The 18,570-nt window shown below is 48.9% G+C and overlaps 1 protein-coding gene across 1 annotated transcript in view; it reads left to right on the forward strand.

The window, feature by feature from the left end:
* Window positions 1-6,109: 6,109 nt before the first annotated feature.
* The window catches only part of ETFA (electron transfer flavoprotein subunit alpha), a 44,167-nt gene continuing 31,706 nt past the window's right edge, over window positions 6,110-18,570 (forward strand). The window contains exons 1-6 of the mRNA XM_079764146.1: window positions 6,110-6,272; window positions 12,508-12,654; window positions 14,953-15,034; window positions 15,131-15,213; window positions 16,308-16,407; window positions 17,912-18,022. Of these exons, the coding sequence (XP_079620272.1) occupies window positions 6,234-6,272; window positions 12,508-12,654; window positions 14,953-15,034; window positions 15,131-15,213; window positions 16,308-16,407; window positions 17,912-18,022 (562 nt within the window). The 5' untranslated portion in view covers window positions 6,110-6,233. The remainder of the gene's footprint in view (window positions 6,273-12,507; window positions 12,655-14,952; window positions 15,035-15,130; window positions 15,214-16,307; window positions 16,408-17,911; window positions 18,023-18,570) is intronic.

Genomic DNA, 18,570 nt, shown 5'->3' on the forward strand with positions numbered 1-18,570 from the left:
AGCGGGGCGGTGGAGAAAAGAGGGAAGCAGGCAGGGCGGGGGAGAAGGGAGTGAGCGAGGCAGCGGAGAAGGGAGGGAGTGAGGCAGCGGAGAAGGGAGGGAGCGAGGCAGCGGAGATGGGAGGGAGCGAGGCAGAGTAGACAGGAGGGAGCGAGGCAGCGGAGACGGGTGGGAGCTTTGCTCAGGCTGCAGGAAACCCTATTCTTGCAGGAGTATTCCTGCAATGGGCGGCTAGTATATAATAAAAGCCTATATAATAAAAGCTTAATATGACACTTAGCATATTAGGCTTTTTTAAAAAATATATATTTTATTGATTTTTTACAGAGCGGAAAGGAGAGGGATAGAGAGCTAGAAACATCGATGAGAGAGAAACATCGACCAGCTGCCTCCTGCACACCCCCCACTGGGGATGTGCCTGCACCAAGGTACATGCCCTTGACCGGAATTGAACCTGGGACCCTTCAGTCCACAGGCCGACGCTCTATCCACTGAGCCAAACCAGTTTCAGCGCATATTAGGCTTTTATTATATAGGATGTCCCCTGTGCTGTACTCTACATCCCAGGCCTGTATTGTAACTGCCAATTAGTACTTCTTAATCTCTTCACTTCTTTCACCCCCAACCCTCCTCCCCTCTGGCAACCATCAGGCTGTTCTCTGTATAAGTCTGTTTCAGTTTTGTTTGTTTTGTTCTTTAGATTCCACATGTACATGAAATTACACGGTACTAGAGGCCCGGTGCACTAATTTGTGCATGGGTGGGGTCCGGCCAGCCCAGCCCCAGCCCCTGATGCGGGGGGGGGGGGCACAATCAGGAATCAGGGGCGGGGCTGGCCCGGAGGAGGGCCATGGGTGGTTGTCTGGCCGGCCCACCCCCTGGTTGAACTCCCGGTCGAGGGGACAATTTGCATATTAGCCTTTTATTATATAGGATTTGTCTTTCTCTGGCTGACTTATTTCATTTAGCATAATACCTTCTTGGTTCAGCCATGTTGTCACAACCGGTACACTTTCATTCTTTTTTATGGCCTCGTAATATTTCACTGTATATGTGTCCACCACTTTTTTTATCCACCCATGTCTTGGTGGGCACTTGGGCTGCTTCCATATCCCGGCTGTTGTAAATAATGCCGCAGTGAACATAGGGGTGCATACATTCTTTCAAATTAGTGCTGTGGATTTCTTTGGATATACACCCAGAAGTGAAATCGCTGGGTCATATGGCTGTTCCATTTTCAATGTTACTGTTCTCCACAGCGGCTGCACCAGCCTGCATTCCCACCAACAGTGCACGAGGGTTCCCTTTTCTCTCCATTCTTGCCCACACGTGTTGATTGATGACTGATTGATGACTAGAGGCCCGGTGCACGAATTCTTGCACAGGTGGGGTCCAGCTGGCCCGCCCCGATGGGGGCTGATCAGGCTGGGCAGGCGAAGGAGCCAATTCGGGCCTGCGCCAGCCGGGGGGTGGGGGGGAGGCATGGGAGGTTGGCCAGCCAGCCTCACCCCCAATTGGGGGGGGTGAGGGGGGTCAGGGCCAGCCGGGGGGAGGGACCCTGGGTGGTTGGCCAGCCAGCCCCGCCCCTGATCAGGGTGGGGGGACTGATAAGGGGCAGGGACGGCAGGTGGGAGGGGCCGATCAGGTATCTCATTGTGGCTTTATTAGCATTTCTCTGATGATTAGTGATATTGAGCACCTTTTCATATGCCTATTGGTCATTTGCATGTCCTCTTTGGAGAATGTCTATTCAGCCCCTTTTTAGAGTGGATTGTTTGCTGTTGGTTGCTGACTGGTACGAGTTCTCTTTAAATGCTGGATATTGACCCCTCACCGAACGGGTGATTGGCAAATATCTTCTCCCCCTCAGCAGGTTGCCTCTTCATCTGGTTGGTGGTTTCTTAGCTGCGCAAAGGGTTTTAGTTTGACGTAGTCCCGTCTCTTTGTCTTTCTTTCTTTGTTTCCCTTGCCGGAGGGGATATGTCCTAGAAATAGTGCTATGAGAAATAGCTAAGATTTTACTGCCGATGGAAGACGTATTTTCTGAGCACCTACCCTGGGCCTCTAGAACGGAAGCCCTTGAGGGCGAGGTCTGTGCCTGTTTTACCCCGAGGTGGCCACCCGCCTCCCGAGAGGGCTTTGAATGTCCCCTGGCTTTGTTATTTTCAGCCTTGGGTAGTCCCCGCCCGCATGGTATCAGCAGCGGTTCGCGTGACCAGTGGAATACAGCGCGGTCAGGATGGTCTGTCAGCACTGAGTTTAGGGTATAGAAGGCTGCAGCTTATGTCTCTCTCTGTTGGTGTCTCTGATCGCAGCCTTTGGGGGACGCCGTATGGTCAGGTCCCTGGAGTGAGGAACGGAAGTCTCCCGCCACCAGCCACGTGGGTGAGCTGGGACACTCACTAGTCCTCAACCCCACGGGCGTCTCCAGAGTCCGCAGCTCTGGCCAGCACTTGGCAGTGTGGGAGAGGCTCTGGGCCAGACCCCCCCACCCGGCTGAGCCCCGCCAGGACTCCTCGCTCCGAGGAGCCCTGTGAGATAATAAATGTTGTTTCAAGCGGCTACATTTCGGGGGCAATTTGTTACGCAGCGATAGGTAACCGATACAACGTATGATCTCTCACATTTGTCACCAAGTCCCTATAAGGAAGGCATTAGCAGTACTCTGACCAACAGAGACACAGAGGGTCCGTGACATTAAAGAATTTCTCCAAGGCATCTCAGCTAAAAGCGGGAAAAAACATGAAACAAACCCAGGCCGGACACCTGTTATCTCAGAATAACATCACATTTCTCCGGCTCACACAGTCTTACCCTTAACGCTTGTCATTCTGTTATCCTTGGGGATTGCAACATCTGGTAATAATAAGAGCGGAGATTATTAAAAATATACCCAGGGAAGCTGTTTGCATAACCCATAAATGTTCGAGGTTTTACGGTCATGATTTTCAAACAGAGAAATGACAACACTTGGGAAGGAGAAGGTAAGTTGAAAGGAGAATCTGAAAGTGGCCCCATTAAAACCCTCGTAGGTATTTTTAGCACGAAGAAAGAAATCCTGTTGTTGGCAGGCATTGCTAGGAAGGTTGGTGCATTTTCATGTGCTCTATTTAGAAACGCAGAACGTTGTTGCAAAATAATTTCTTCCTGAGAACACCGACGGGCCTTGAAATTACGAAGCAGGTTTTAAGAATATAGGCCCGCCCGGCTGGTGTGGCTCAGTGGCTGAGCGTCGACCTATGAACCAGAAGGTCACGGTTCCATTCCTAGTCAAGGGCACATGCCTGGGTTGCGGGCTCGATCCCCTGTGTGGGGTGTGCAGGAGGCAGCCGATCCACGATTCTCTCTCATTATTGATGTTTCTAACTCTCTCTCCCTTCCTCTCTGAAATCAATTTTTTTAAAAATACACTGAGTGGCCAGATTATTGTGATCTCTGAATGCATAATAATCTGGCCACTCAGTGTGTGTGTGTGTGTGTGTGTGTGTGTGTGTGTGTGTGTGTGTATTAGAGGCCTGGTGCATGAATTCGTGCATGGGTGGTGTCCAGCCAGCCTGGCGGGGGGGGAGGGGCATAGGCGGTTGGCCGGCCTGCCTGCTGGTGGAACTCCTGGTCGAGGGGACAATTTGCATATTAGCCTTTTATGATATAGGATATACACCGAGTGGCCAGATTATTATGCGTTCAGAGGTCATCATCATCTGGCCACGCAGTGTGTGTGTGTGTGTGTGTGTGTGTGTGTGTATTAGAGGCCTGGTGCATGAATTCGTGCATGGGTGGTGTCCAGCCAGCCTGGCGGGGGGGAGGGGCATAGGCGGTTGGCCGGCCTGCCTGCTGGTGGAACTCCTGGTCGAGGGGACAATTTGCATATTAGCCTTTTATGATATAGGATATACACCGAGTGGCCAGATTATTATGCGTTCAGAGGTCATCATCATCTGGCCACGCAGTGTGTGTGTGTGTGTGTGTGTGTGTGTGTGTGTGTATTAGAGGCCTGGTGCATGAATTCGTGCATGGGTGGTGTCCAGCCAGCCTGGCGGGGGGGGGAGGGGCATAGGCGGTTGGCCGGCCTGCCTGCTGGTCGAACTCCTGGTCGAGGGGACAATTTGCATATTAGCCTTTTATGATATAGGATAGACACTGAGTGGCCAGATGATTATGCGTTCAGAGATCATCATCATCTGGCCACTCGGTGTGTATTTTTAGGAAGAATATAGGCCCATTTCCACCTGGCCCATTTTGAAGCAGAGGGGGAGACCACCCAGAAACTGTATTCGGGTCCAACCTCCACCAGCTTCCAAATTTTAAGGGACGAATTGGGTCCGCTGTGCACATGCAGTTTCAAGACAAATCTCTGGGCCTCCCGTATAACCAGACGGCTGCCCCCAAAATGCTTACCCAGGCATTCTCGAGCGGCCCTGGAGAGTGGTGCATCTGCGTGCGATCGACGGATAATGGAACGGAAGGTTGTTAAGCTTGTTCATCCAAGGTGAGCAGCGGCCAGTCCTCATCCATGGAGTCCTGAGACAGGGTGGGTCCAAGTTGGTGTGTGAGACGCAGCGCAAGACCTTGTCATTATTAACAGTTAAATGACTGGCTTTTTCAAGTGATCTATTTATTTTGTTTTGTTTTAAAATCTGTTTTTATTGATTTCCGAGAGGAAAGGAGAGAGAGAGAGAGAGGAGAGAGAGAGAGAGACATCAATGGTGCGGGAGAATCACGGATCGGCTGCCTCATGCACGCCCCACACTGGGGACCCAGCCTGCAACCCGGGCACGTGCCCCGACTGGGAATCGAACCCTGACCTCCTGGTTCATATGTCGACGCTCCACCACTGAGCCACGCCGGCTGGGCTGATGTATTTTATTTTAAAGAAAATAAATGGGAGGACTTGTGGGTCTGAGGTGTTGACGGACATCCTGAGGACATGCGGGGGAGGCAGGTGGTTTTGTGGACACACAGGTCAGAGGTTTGGGCTGGTGGGCAGGAGTCTGTGGGTCTGTCCAGGGATAGCAGAGTCGAGACAGAAGAGGGCTAGATGGGACCCCAAGTTACACCGCACTCAAGACCTTCCCCCATCTGCTCTTCCAGCCGAGTCTGCAGCCCTGTCCCCAGCCATCCTGCCTTCTTCTTGCACCCCCACCATCCTCCCCTGTGTGTGCCCACAGAGTTCCTCACCACGGAACCCAGTTCAAGTATCACCCATGCGGTGAATCCCTCCTCTCAGAGTAGAAATATGTCTGCTTGGATGTTTTCTTCAGAGTCAGGTGAGGGCCACATCTTTTGTTAAAAATATATTTTATTGATTTTTTACAGAGAGGAAGGGAGAGGGATAGAGAGTTAGAAACATCGATCAGCTGCCTCCTGCACACCCCCCACTGGGGATGTGCCCGCAACCAAGGTACATGCCCTTGACCAGAATCGAACCTGGGACCTTTCAGTCCGCAGGCTGACGCTCTATCCACTGAGCCAAACCGGTTTCGGCCACATCTTTTTTTTTTTTTTTTTTTAATTGAATTTATTGGGGTTACATTGGTTAGGTTGCCCTGGCCGGTTTGGCTCAGTGGATAGAGCGTCGGCCTGCAGACTGAAGGGTCCCGGGTTCGATTCTGGTCAGGGGCATGTACCTTGGTTGCGGGCACATCCCCAGTGGGGGGTGTGTAGGAGGCGGCTGATAGATGTTTCTCTCTCATCGATGTTTCTAACTCTATCCCTCTCCCTTCCTCTCTGTAAAAAATTAATAAAATATATAATTTTAAAAAATTATATAGGTTGCAAGCGTACAGTTGCATGTAGTACATCGTCTGTATGTTGTATTGTGTGTTCGCCACCCAGAGGGCAACGTCTTGCGCCTCCTTTTCTTGCATTTCCCGGACCCGGAGAATGAGCTCGGCACCTGACAGGTGTAGCGCCCGTGACTAATTGGAGCGAGGGGGCGGGGACACCGGAGGGCGGGGAGCCAGGGGCGTGGCGTCACCCGCGCAGGGGCGTGGCCAACAGCCTCGCGTCGGCCCTACTCCTAAGCCCCGCCCCCACGCTCCGCCGTCCCTATTGGCTGCGCGGCCGCCCAATGGGGAGTCAGGAGCCGCCCCCTCGTGCTCTTCGCCCGTGGCGTCCGCTCTCGTTCGCGCGTCTCGCGAGCGTTCCCGTGACGGGCAGAGGCGCTGTGGACCAGGGCGCGCGTCCAGCCGCTGCGAGACCGAGGCTGCCTGAGGCGACCGGGAGCCGAGACCATGTTCCGAGCGGTGGCGACGAGGCGGCTGCAAGGGGCGGTGAGGCCCGACGGGGAGGGGGGGGTGGAGGGGGACGGTCCCTCCAGCCGCCGTCCCTGCGACGGTGTCGGCGAAGGTCACGGGCCCCGCGGACCTGACTGGCCTCGCGCGGCCTGGGGCTGCCCTTGGCGGCTTCCGGCGGCCTCGCGGGCCCGGGGTCAGGGCGGGGTGACCCTGAGACTCGGCCCGGCTCCGCTCGGGGTCCGGGTTCACCCTGGGCCCCCCGGGTTCTCCACAGGTGGCGGGGGACCGTGGAGAGGACCGTCGCCGCCGGGGTGTTGTCTGCAAAGGGTTTAAAACTCGAACGCGGGGCGGGGCCCAGGGGACCCCCGGGCTCGGCCGACCCGCTGCGCCGCGTCGAGGTGCTGGTGCGGGGAGTGGGCCGGGCGCGACCGCCGCACCTGCCGCGGGTGGGGGCCCGGGGCCCGGCCGCTCTCGGTGCTTTCATTCGTGCGTTCACCCCGTTTCTCGTCTGTCAGCGAGACTGAGGCGGGATGTTGTCGCCCTGTGCGGTGGGACCGGCGCGAGGAGTGGCCCTCGTGGCTCCCGGGGGCTCCCGTCTGCAGGGGGTCGCGAGCGGCCCTCCCGCGTGTTTCCCGCCCGCCGGGGCTTCTCACCAGAGACAGGGCTGCCCGTCCTCCTAGACATCCGTGCGGAGGCCCTTTTCTTTCGTCTCCTTGTTCCGTAAAAATAAATAAAAACTCCCGAACCTCCCATCCTCCCCCACAAAGGTCAAACCCGTCCTTCAGCCCGTTCATTCTTTTCCCCCAGGAGGTTGTTTTTTTTTTCCCCCTCAAAGGATCTAGACAAATAAGTTAACATCATGGGTTTGGGAAAATTCCAGGTATCAGAGCCAGATCACAGAACACACACACACACACATTCCAGGTATCAGAGCCAGATCACAGCACACACACACACACACACACACACACACAATCCAGGTATCAGAGCCAGATCCCAGAACACACACACACACACACACACACACACACAATCCAGGTATCAGAGCCAGATCCCAGAACACACACACACACACACACACGCACACACACAATCCAGGTAGCAGAGCCAGATCACAGAACACACACACACACATACACACACACACACAAATTCCAGGTATCAGATCCAGATCACAGAACACACACACACACACACACACACACACACACACACACACAAATTCCAGGTATCAGATCCAGATCACAGAACATACACACACACACACACACACACACATATACACATTCCAGGTATCAGAGCCAGATCACAGCACACACACACACACCATGGGCACGTGAAATAAATTGTGGTGGGAGAACTTAGGATGTTCAGCTTCCTGGGGGTATGTGTCTTTCTCAGCCTGACTTGAATCGGCTTGAGGGCATTGTGTTTTCCAGTTACGGCTACAGCGGTCAGCGTGTGTGTGTGAGTTCCCAGTGACCGCGCACAGCAGTCAGCGTGTGTGTGTGAGTTCCCAGTGACCGCGCACAGCAGTCAGCGTGTGTGTGTGAGTTCCCAGTGACCGCGCACAGCAGTCAGCGTGTGTGTGTGAGTTCCCAGTGACCGCGCACAGCAGTCAGCGTGTGTGTGTGAGTTCCCAGTGACCGCGCACAGCAGTCAGCGTGTGTGTGTGAGTTCCCAGTGACAGCTACAGCAGTCAGCGTGTGTGTGTGAGTTCCCAGTGACCGCGCACAGCGGTCAGCGTGTGTGTGTGAGTTCCCAGTGACAGCTACAGCAGTCAGCGTGTGTGTGTGAGTTCCCAGTGACGGCTACAGCAGTCAGCGTGTGTGTGTGAGTTCCCAGTGACAGCTACAGCAGTCAGCGTGTGTGTGTGAGTTCCCAGTGACCGCGCACAGCAGTCAGCGTGTGTGTGTGAGTTCCCAGTGACAGCTACAGCAGTCAGCGTGTGTGTGTGAGTTCCCAGTGACAGCTACAGCGGTCAGCGTGTGTGTGTGAGTTCCCAGTGACAGCTACAGCAGTCAGCGTGTGTGTGTGAGTTCCCAGTGACCGCGCACAGCAGTCAGCGTGTGTGTGTGAGTTCCCAGTGACTGCGCACAGCAGTCAGTGTGTGTGTGAGTTCCCAGTGACCGCGCACAGCAGTCAGCGTGTGTGTGTGAGTTCCCAGTGACAGCTACAGCAGTCAGCGTGTGTGTGTGAGTTCCCAGTGACCGCGCACAGCAGTCAGCGTGTGTGTGTGTGAGTTCCCAGTGACCGCGCACAGCAGTCAGCGTTGTGTGTGTGAGTTCCCAGTGACAGCTACAGCAGTCAGCGTGTGTGTGTGAGTTCCCAGTGACAGCTACAGCAGTCAGCGTGTGTGTGTGAGTTCCCGGTGACCGCACACAGCAGTCAGCGTGTGTGTGTGAGTTCCCAGTGACCGCGCACAGCAGTCAGCGTGTGTGTGTGAGTTCCCGGTGACCGCACACAGCAGTCAGCGTGTGTGTGTGAGTTCCCGGTGACCGCACACAGCAGTCAGCGTGTGTGTGTGAGTTCCCGGTGACCGCGCACAGCAGTCAGCGTGTGTGTGTGAGTTCCCAGTGACCGCGCACAGCAGTCAGCGTTGTGTGTGTGAGTTTAAGGGGGGGGGGGCGATGTTCCCTTTAGGTGACTGTGTTCGCCGGGTTGTTGCTCCGCTGTCAGGTTGCACGCAGCTTTTAAAGACGGATTTGCGGGGAGATACATGGAAGCCACGGTGCACTGATACGTGAGGCTGGGCCTCGCCTGTTTCCCATCGGACTTGCCTGCAGAGTCTTAGCGTCTGTGGCCTGAGGAACGATCCACTGCAGTGCAACGTGGTTTGTCTGATTCCAGCATTCCTCCTGCACTTACCAGCTTCCTGCTCTAAGGAGGAACATCTCCTTCCTGCTTATGTATGCGTGCATTTATGGACGTGCGGGTCCCTGTTTTATTTAGCAGGTGACACCGTTACTACTCTTAAAACGTTAGATGCTCAAGTTGTCCTGTGTTTCTAAAGTGGAGCCCCTTCACTCTGGCCCCTGTTTCACTTACAGTTATGACTAGAGGCCCGATGCACGAAATTCGTGCACGAGTAGGCCTTCCTTCCCCGGCTGCCAGCACTGGCTTCCCTTGCAGCCCCAGCTTAATCGGGAAGGTCATCCGGTCTAATTAGCATATGACGCTTCTATTGTTATAGATGTCCTAAAGTCAAACTAGCGTATCGGAAATCCCCACTCTTGAAACTTAACACTACTGAACTGTACACTTAAAAATGGTTAAGATGGTAAGTTTTATTTTTTTACCACAATTATTAAAAAAAAAAAAAAGAAACACCTTCAACTGTTAGACTGTAAGCTAAGTGACTTGTACTTGGTATCTAAGTTCATTGCAGTGTTGGCTTACTTGTGCCCTTGAGCAAAGTCCTTCACCTTGGGGACTGCTCAGTGTCGTCTGCTAACGAAGGTGGCCTTTCACAGGAGAGGAACATAGGCAGCGTTTGCAATTAGTTAACATTCTTGTGGGGATAGTAATCTGAATTACTCGTATTCTTTTACTCATTTGCATTTGGAATTAATTTGTTGACTAATAGAATACCAAAGAAACATGTTCTGTGGAGAGTGAAGCAACCCTTTTCAAGGTCGTTGGGGTGTCCCTGTGCCTGTGTTCATTGCCAGACGGAAGGCGTGTCTGTCGTGATGCAAAGCTGTGAAACTTCTGAAGGAACAGGGCAGTTTTCAGAGTCCATGGCTTAGCGTTGATGAATGAGATTGAACTCTATAATTCAAATGCAAACTTCAATTTCTCTTGAAAAGAAAGAGAGCCAATTTTGATGTGGTTCTAAAAAGATTTATTGCATAAGGTGAATTCCATAAAATTATGCTGCCTGCCAGTGTGTCTACTAAGGGTCTTGTCTGTTTTTAAAGGGAAGTGAATTAATTGTGTTTTTAATATTAGAATCAATGTCATCTGACATTTCTACTCATGAGTAAAAGTTACCATGTTTTATTATGAAAGGTTTAAGTAAGTTATTTAGTTTAAGTATAGGAATGTACGATATATTTTATTACAAAATGGATAGGTTAAAAAATAGACAGGTGATTTTAAGTATCTATTCATCTTTTTCAGTAGAACTTGAAGAGACTATCGGTTATTCCTGCTTCTAAATTTTCAAGTGAAGGAGCAAAAAGACCCTCACACCCACCCCCTCCTCACCCACACCCCACTTACTTTTTAAAGATGGTGGGGGCATGGGTTAAAATTATTCTCACGACTTCCGGTTTTGAGTGTGTTTATGGGTGAAGGAGGGAGTTAGAGTCCAGCTCTCTTTGGTCCTGGGACACCTGTGGGAGTTTAGGACCTGCAGTTAAAGTATCCGAAGGAGCTCCTGAGCGGCACATCGCCTTGGTCGCTTCCAAAGAATGAAAAGCGAAAGCAGTGTCAAACCCGTTACGGTCGATAAGAGAAGGACCAAAATGCGTTCACCGGACTCGCTATGACACGGCTGTTGGTGCCCTGAAGAGGCTGGGTGCAGTGTTGCCGTGGAAGTGAAAGCCAGCTTGCTGCGAGTGAAGGGGAAAGAGGAGGCAGCGGAGCTGGTGCGTAATGGCCTTATCGTCAAGCAGTGACCCTGACACCAGCCCTCGGAGGCTGCCGCAGGCCGACCTCAGAGGGACTGGCAGCTCGGCCCAGTTCTGCAGCAAAGCGGCGGGCCGGCCTCCCCTGAAACATGGCAGATCTGTGATGCTCAGGCAGCGAGGCAGCCTGTGTCTCACAGGCCGTCACCTGAGTAAGCGTGAGGCTGGTATGAGAAGGAAGAAAGGAACGCGTTTCATGTTTTACTTTTTGAAACTCAGTCTAGTCTGTAGTCTAGATACGTTCTCTAAAGCACGCTGGGGGCTGTTGTGATTTGACAGGTCTCTGCCTGGCTGCTGGGAGGTGCACACCCTGCGTGAGGGCCCGAGTCTCTGTGCTGGGTACCGGGAGGGGACACAGGGCCGGAGTTCTGTGCTGGGTACCGGGAGGGGACACAGGGCCGGAGTTCTGTGCTGGGTACCGGGAGGGGACGCAGGGCCCGAGTTCTGTGCTGGGTACCGGGTGGGGATGCAGGCCCTTCCTGATGGCTTCAGTGTCCTTGGTGCAGCAGGTCGCGAGGCTCCCTGTGAGGAGGGAGCAGACGGCGGTGGGGGCGGGGGGGGGGGCAGCTAGAGAAACCTCCGAGGAGGATGTGCGCGTGGCGGTGGAGGAAGAGAGCCCGCAGCATTGCCAGTGGTTCTGAGGGCCCAGGATGTGTAGCGACACCGTCCACAGTAACTAATCTCGGTTCACACCGCAGTGCTGTGGTTGTTTTGTTGTTTGTTAATCCTCATCGAGGGTATTTTTTCATTGCTTTTTCAGAGAGTGGGAAGGAGACAGGGAGGAGAGAGAACATTGATGTGAGAGAGACATCGATTGGTTGCCTCCTGCATGTGCTGACCGGGGCCAGGGATCATACCTGCACCTGGTACGTGCCCTGAACTAGGAATTGAACTCGAGACCCTTTGTTGTGCGGGCCGACGCTCTAACCACTGAGAACACTGGCCAGGGCTAAGTAGCAGTGATTTATTTGAAGAGATAGGGACTCTTTTCTGGGTAGTTACCTTATTAAGTATTGCAATCATTATCTTTACATATTTAAGATTTAGGCTCTTTTTCTCCATAAGAAAGAGGACCCTTGAATGGTACATAAGGTAAAATAACAGTGACTTTTGCTTAAGAACCTTTTCAGTAATGGAGCTGTACTTTTTTAATCTTTTGTTGTTGTACTTTTTGAAGTTTTAGTGGTATTCTATACCACTAGTGTATTTAAAGTAGGATTTTAGGGTTATTGAACTTTTGAGCTGGAAAAAGGCCTTAAATGTCTATTTTTTTCTTTTTGACCGTGAGTGTAATTGGTAGTAGTTTGTTCCCTACTTTGATACTAACATGTTCTGCTTAAGGATTTTATTATATGTACATTGAGTTTCTCATTGAACATAGATTAATGGGAAAATTATTTTGAAATAATTCTCAAAATTTTCTAACAGTAGAATACTAATTTTTGCATTTTTGTTTTTATTAGGTGTGAATATTAGTAATAGAGTGATAGACACAATAGTCTAGTTTTTGCTCCTGAGTGTTTTATAAATACATTTAAGAACTGAATATTGTGTACAGTTTTCTTTAAAGCACACATGCTTAACAATCAGTAAAAAAAATGTGTTTTATAAGATTCTTTTCCATTTTCTCCCTCTTTTAGGCCACATTGCTTCGATTTCAGAGTACCCTGGTAATAGCTGAGCATGCAAACGATACCATCGCACCCATTACATTACACACCATCACGGCAGCCACACGCCTGGGAGGTGAAGTGTCCTGCTTAATAGCTGGAACCAAATGTGACAAGGTGAGAAATTTTTAAGGTCAATCATAGCAAATATAATCTCCATCAAGAGACAGGGAAAGATGGCAACAGAGAATTATGGTGAGGATTGTAACCCAAACTGGGCTCTAATCCTCATTAAATGGCCAGTGTCACAACCATTACTATGTGCGAAAAAAACTACGTTTGCCCACTAAGCATTTTATCTTTTGAAATGAGGTAGAATACTTGATTTAGTTCCACTGGCACCATCATGCGCCATCAGGTACCAAGTAGAAAGATAATATTTGAGTCCCCTTAGAGGTTAATAGCCGATTCCTTTTTTGTATTGATGAATATACTTGCTAATTGCTTTTAATTCCTGAAAGTGGTAAATCTGGACAAAGTACCAGGCGCACTACTTTAATTGGTGTAAGAACGCAAATGGAAGTAGTCCTATGCTTTCCAAGTGATAGCTGGTATGAAAAGATGTCCTTCGTTCGGCTGTGGGAATAAGTCAGTGACAGCTCACCTGGTGTGCAGGGTCTGGCCCACTGGCCGCAGTGCAGGTGAAATTGTGCTTCCATGACGCTGATGCAGCTGGGGCTTCCGGTCCCTCCCACACCACTCGGGGATGGAGGGTGTGGTTGGGGCTGGGACCTAGAGGACGGCATCTGGAGGAGACATTTCCTTTTCTGTTGCCAGAAATTTACTTTCAGTACCGTATTTTCTGGCGTATAAGACGACCCCCAACTTTTCCAGTTAAAATATAGAGTTTGGGATATACCCGCCCTATAAGATGGCACCCAGCGTATAAGACGACCCCCAACTTTTGAGAAGATTTTTCTGGGTTAAAAAGTCGTCTTATACGCCGGAAAATACGGTAAATGCCGTTGGTTGATGCAGACCATATGGTATAATAGGGTTCAGAATGCTAGTGTTGCTTCTAGTTTCTTCCATGACCCTGTTAAAAGAACGTCTTCAAGCGGCCTGGGGTTAAATATGGATTTCTTTTCCTAAAGCCTGCTAACAACTACTGAACCTTATGTAGGTGGGACCAGCCACTGGTCCAGTGTGTGGAGATAGGACTGTGCTACCTGTTTTGGTTGCCTGGATTTCAGATATACAAGTCCGGGGTTTGATTGTTCATTTGCTGTGATTTTAAATAATTATTCTAATGTCATGTTAAAATATTTGAAATGAGATTTTATTTACACTATTTTGAGAAAAATCAGAGCAGACATCATCTTCTGTTCAGTTACAATTGTATTAGCCTGTCACGTTCTGTTCTTAAAGAAAACTAGTCCATGCTGTTAGTAGCCTAGGCTGTTGCTAATTGCTTTTAATTCCTAGGCAGATTTCAGTTCTGAACTGGTTTATGTGGCCATTCATCGTCAGCAGCAGGTGATTTCTCTGTGTAGCACCGGAAGCTTTTGCTGGTAATAAAGAGGTAGTTTGCCAGAACAGGGTAGCCTGCCCCTGCCAGTGATACATGATTCAGCAGAGGTTCTTGCGCACAGCATCCTCTCCCAGCCTCACCATCCTTTGAGGGTGGCGGGACGCACAGCCTTTATGCCTACTCATCAGTGAGTCAGCATGGAGGTCAACCAGAAGACAGAAGACGGTCATAGGATTGCCGTGTGTCCGCTAAAGCGAAGCCAGCCATGCGGTAATTTCAGAGACTGAGAGGGGGGACTTCTAGCTGCCTCTGTGTACAGGAAACCCGAGTGTCCAAAGGCAGACCCCCAGCCTGATCCAAACAAGGAAAGTGAGGAGTTAAAACCTATATATTCATTACAGATCAATAATGTGAACGGGCAGGAACTCAGTGGTTGCCAGTGAATGGACTGATTGAAGATTTCGGTCTTGCCAGATTCACTACTTTGAATATCAGCAGAAGTTATTGCCAAGTAAAGGGCTGTGGCTGTGACCACTGTGGCTGGGTCCTGTCCTGTACCCCTAGGAACCCCGAGTCTGCAGTGCGCTGGCTGTGTTGTTGTGAGAGACAAAGAGAACCTAGTCATGGCCCATCTCCCCTCTTTCTAGAATGATGAACTTGCACTTGCACGGAACAAAAGGTAAAGAGCACAGGGTACAACTACATTTGACGAGAGCTTTGTGGATTTGGGTTTATCAATTAGTACTTTCATTTTTACGGCAGGAATTTTTGTTTTAGGTCAGTTTGTAAGATCAATTGACATAGATTTCTTTGTTAAAGGGTATATATTTCTCTGATAAGAATTCTTACAACTGCCCTTTAAGGACTTAGGCTCTGTTGATATTTGTAGTGGTGGCCGTTTGCATCCTTCTGTTAGATGGATAATTAACAACTTTTAATCACAGGTGGCACAAGATCTCTGCAAAGTAGCAGGTGTAGCCAAAGTCCTGGTGGCTCAGCATGATGCATACAAGGGCCTTCTTCCAGGTAGGTTTCCAGTGGGCAAGAATGGAACGCCTCACTGCTGAAGACATGCTGTGGAAATGTTACGGAATCTATTGATCAGATGTGTTTGATTCTCAGAGGAACTGACACCGTTGGTTTTGGCAACTCAGAAGCAGTTCAGTTACACCCACATCTGTGCGGGAGCGTCTGCCTTCGGGAAGGTGAGAGGGCGGGGGGGTGGGCTTCGATGTCACTCAGAACGGTTAGATTTCGTTGTGCGGAAACTGCATCAGACTTCGTTTCCGTAGCTCATCTTGGCTTTCTGAATTAATGTGGTAGTCTTGCTAAAATTTATTTTATTTTAAGATTTTGTTACAATTTCTGTGAAAACATGGTCTCCACGTTCTCAAATTTTGTCAGAGACAACTCTGCTCTTTTAAGATTTTGTCATAATTTATTAGAATGCCACTTCCAGATTTTCAAGTTTTGTCATGGAGGCTACGTAAAAAATTGTTTTTAAAAACCATGTTGAACTATCTCTGTGTCTGTGAATGTCATTTGTATTTGTAACCCATCTTAGGAGTTGGTTTGCTTGGGTAACTGACGGATATTTAGAAAGGCCAGATTCTCCCTCATGGGGGATTTGGGAAGAGCTGTGTGGGGCCGAAGACATCCTCCGTGTAAACAGCTGTGATCTGTTATGTGCCCTGTGCTGTGCAGGAGGAAAGAATGTGCGGCCAGTGGGGCAGCGTGTGCAGCGATTGTTGTTAATAAAGGGGGGGGGGTCTTCAAAGGAGTCTTGTCAGTGAGTCTTTCCTTCTCTCTGGGATCATGGGTGTTATCCTGGGTTTCTTTTTTTTATCCCCTTTGAAATCTTCTTTTTCAGTATATGTGTATATATACAGTAAGTAAACATAAACAAGTCTATTCTTAGTTTGAGAATTTTACTATTCTTCTAAATATTTTCCTGTTTTTTCTCATCTAAATTCAGTAATGCATAACTGTCACACTTTGAAAGTGATGTTTATTAAAGCAGATATCATCTCATAATTCAACTCATTGAGTTAAGGTGGTTTATTAACATGTAAAACTCATAAATTCTTAATGTAGTTAGAGTCATGATAGACTCTTATTTAATACAAAGACTATACAAAAAGTTGTGCTTGAAGTTGTTGTGTCTAAAGGCGTATGTGAAATATAAAATATTTGAATTAAAATTTCTATAGAATATGCATTTAGAGAATGTTATCACTGGCATTTTGTAGCCACTCATCAGCACGTTATGTGTATAACTTACTGCTTATTTTGCTTTTAGAACCTTTTGCCCAGAATAGCAGCCAAACTTGATGTTGCCCCAATTTCTGACATCATTGCAATCAAGTCACCTGACACATTTGTGAGAACTATTTATGCAGGTGAGTACCAAAGGAAAGTAATTAATTTAAAATGTTAAATGTTTGTAAATTTTACAGGCAGGAATTAATCTCGAAGTCAGGATTTTTTTTAAAAAAAAAACCATACACGTGCTTTGAATGGACCATCTTAAAGGTTGCTGAGAAGCATCTTCGCATGACCAGGACAGGACATTCTCTCTGACAGATCAGAGCACAGGTCTTCCCTTCCTGGTCATTCAGCTTACAGAGGGAGGTTTCTCCAGTGTCAGTGAGAATTCAATACAGGTGTAAGTGACACCTGGAAAAGCAACACTTTCTTTTTGGTTCTTTTTAAAAAAAATAGCATTTTCAGTCTTCTTTGCTGCTTCCCTCCCATTTCCATCTGTGCTAAGAAATTCATTTCAGTGTCTCTCTGGTTGATTGGCCTTTGACTGAGCACACTGTGCTGTTCTTTCTGATTGGCGTTGTGTGTTTCAGGATAAATGGTCACTCTCAAATCACATCTTTAATCTTTAGTAGTGTTTGAGGGGGAATATCTAGTCATAGTTTAGGTTATTCTTAATGTGATTGCTAATTTGTAAGAAAAGTCCCAAAACCTTTTAAAATCTCTATTACGCTTCTTACTCTTATTTTCAAAAATATTTTCACTGGTTTTTAGAGAGAGAGGAATGGAGAGGAAGAGAGAAAAACATCAATGCGAGAGGGCAGCATTGATCGGCTGCCTCCTGCATGCCCACGATGGGGATGGAGCCCACAACCCCGGGCATGTGCCCCGACCGGGAACTGAACCAGCAACCCTTCGGTGCATGGGAAGATGGCCACCAGCTGAGCCACACTGGCCAGGCCGCTCTTCCTTTCTTATGCCCTGTCATCTGTTCACTGCTCCCCCCTAGGCGTGCAGAGCACTTTATTCCCGCGGTTGCAGCTCACCCTGTGGAGTCACTGATGGTGTTGTTTCTGGAGGAGGAGGGTTTTCTTTACATTCCTTGTAGGAAGAGTGTGCTGTATCCGTGTGGTTTCCTGTTTCAGGTAGTTGCTTCTAGGCAGGTCAGCAACGTGTCGTGTTTTTATTTTTATTTTATTTTATTTATTTTTTATTGATTTTTTACAGAGAGGAAGAGAGAGGGATAGAGAGTTAGAAACATCAATGAGAGAGAAACATCGATCAGCTGCCTCTTGCACACCCCCTACTGGGGATGTGCCCGCAACCAAGGTACATGCCCTTGACCGGAATCGAACCTGGGACCCTTGAGTCCGCAGGCCGATGCTCTATCCACTGAGCCAAACCAGTTTCGGCCGTGTCCTGTTTTTAAATATATCCAAGGTTAAACACATACGTTCTGATAGGTTTCTTCAGTGTTATTGCCTTTCCCCCTGCACCTAGTAGAGGTAGGAGACACGGGGCCCACAGTTCTTTCTGCCCTGTGTTTGTGAAGTCAATTCGGAACCAAAGGAGTACTTCTTTGTTATCTTTCCTGGTTGTTGTTGTTGTTTTTTTTTTTTTTAACAAAAACCTGTATTTCAGGAAATGCTTTATGTACAGTGAAGTGTGATGAAAAAGTGAAGGTGTTTTCTGTCCGAGGGACAGCTTTTGAAGCTGCAGCAACAAGTGGAGGCAGTGCCAGTTCTGAAAAGGGTGAGTTTGTATTTGTTTGTGTTTCTTGTTTTCCTCTTCATAGATGAGCGTAAGAGGTGGGCTCTGGTTAGACTTCTAATGCAGAGAACTTGCAATGATATCCCCAGTCTTACACAAAAGTAAGAAATGTTTGTGACATCTTTTTCATATCGTATTTGGTACAAGGATAGCTGCTTCGGTAGATCAAAGCGGTGGGAAAGAGAGGATCCATTAAGATTAGTGTGCTACGTGGATGTTAAGATTTTTGTCTCCTCTCACTGTTCCTGCTGTGATATTGGGAGGTTCTGCATAGTGGAAGAATGTAATAGTAAATGTGTAGCCAGTGCTACACTTTAACAGACACAGTATCTAATTTGAACTGCATAGACCGGGTTATTTCAGTTTTATAGGTAAACTCAGAATGAACTGATTTCTCAAAAGGCATACAGCTAATGAGGTAAAGGCTAGAACCTAGTCCCTTTAGTCTTTCAAACAATCGGAGAGTAAGTGGGAGCCCAAAAAATGTACAGTAACTAACAAACTTAAATTTCACGGAATTCTTTGTGTGT

This window comes from Cnephaeus nilssonii (genome assembly GCF_951640355.1).
Source record: "Cnephaeus nilssonii genome assembly, chromosome: 24".
In the NCBI taxonomy this organism is placed as follows: Eukaryota; Metazoa; Chordata; class Mammalia; order Chiroptera; family Vespertilionidae; genus Cnephaeus; species Cnephaeus nilssonii.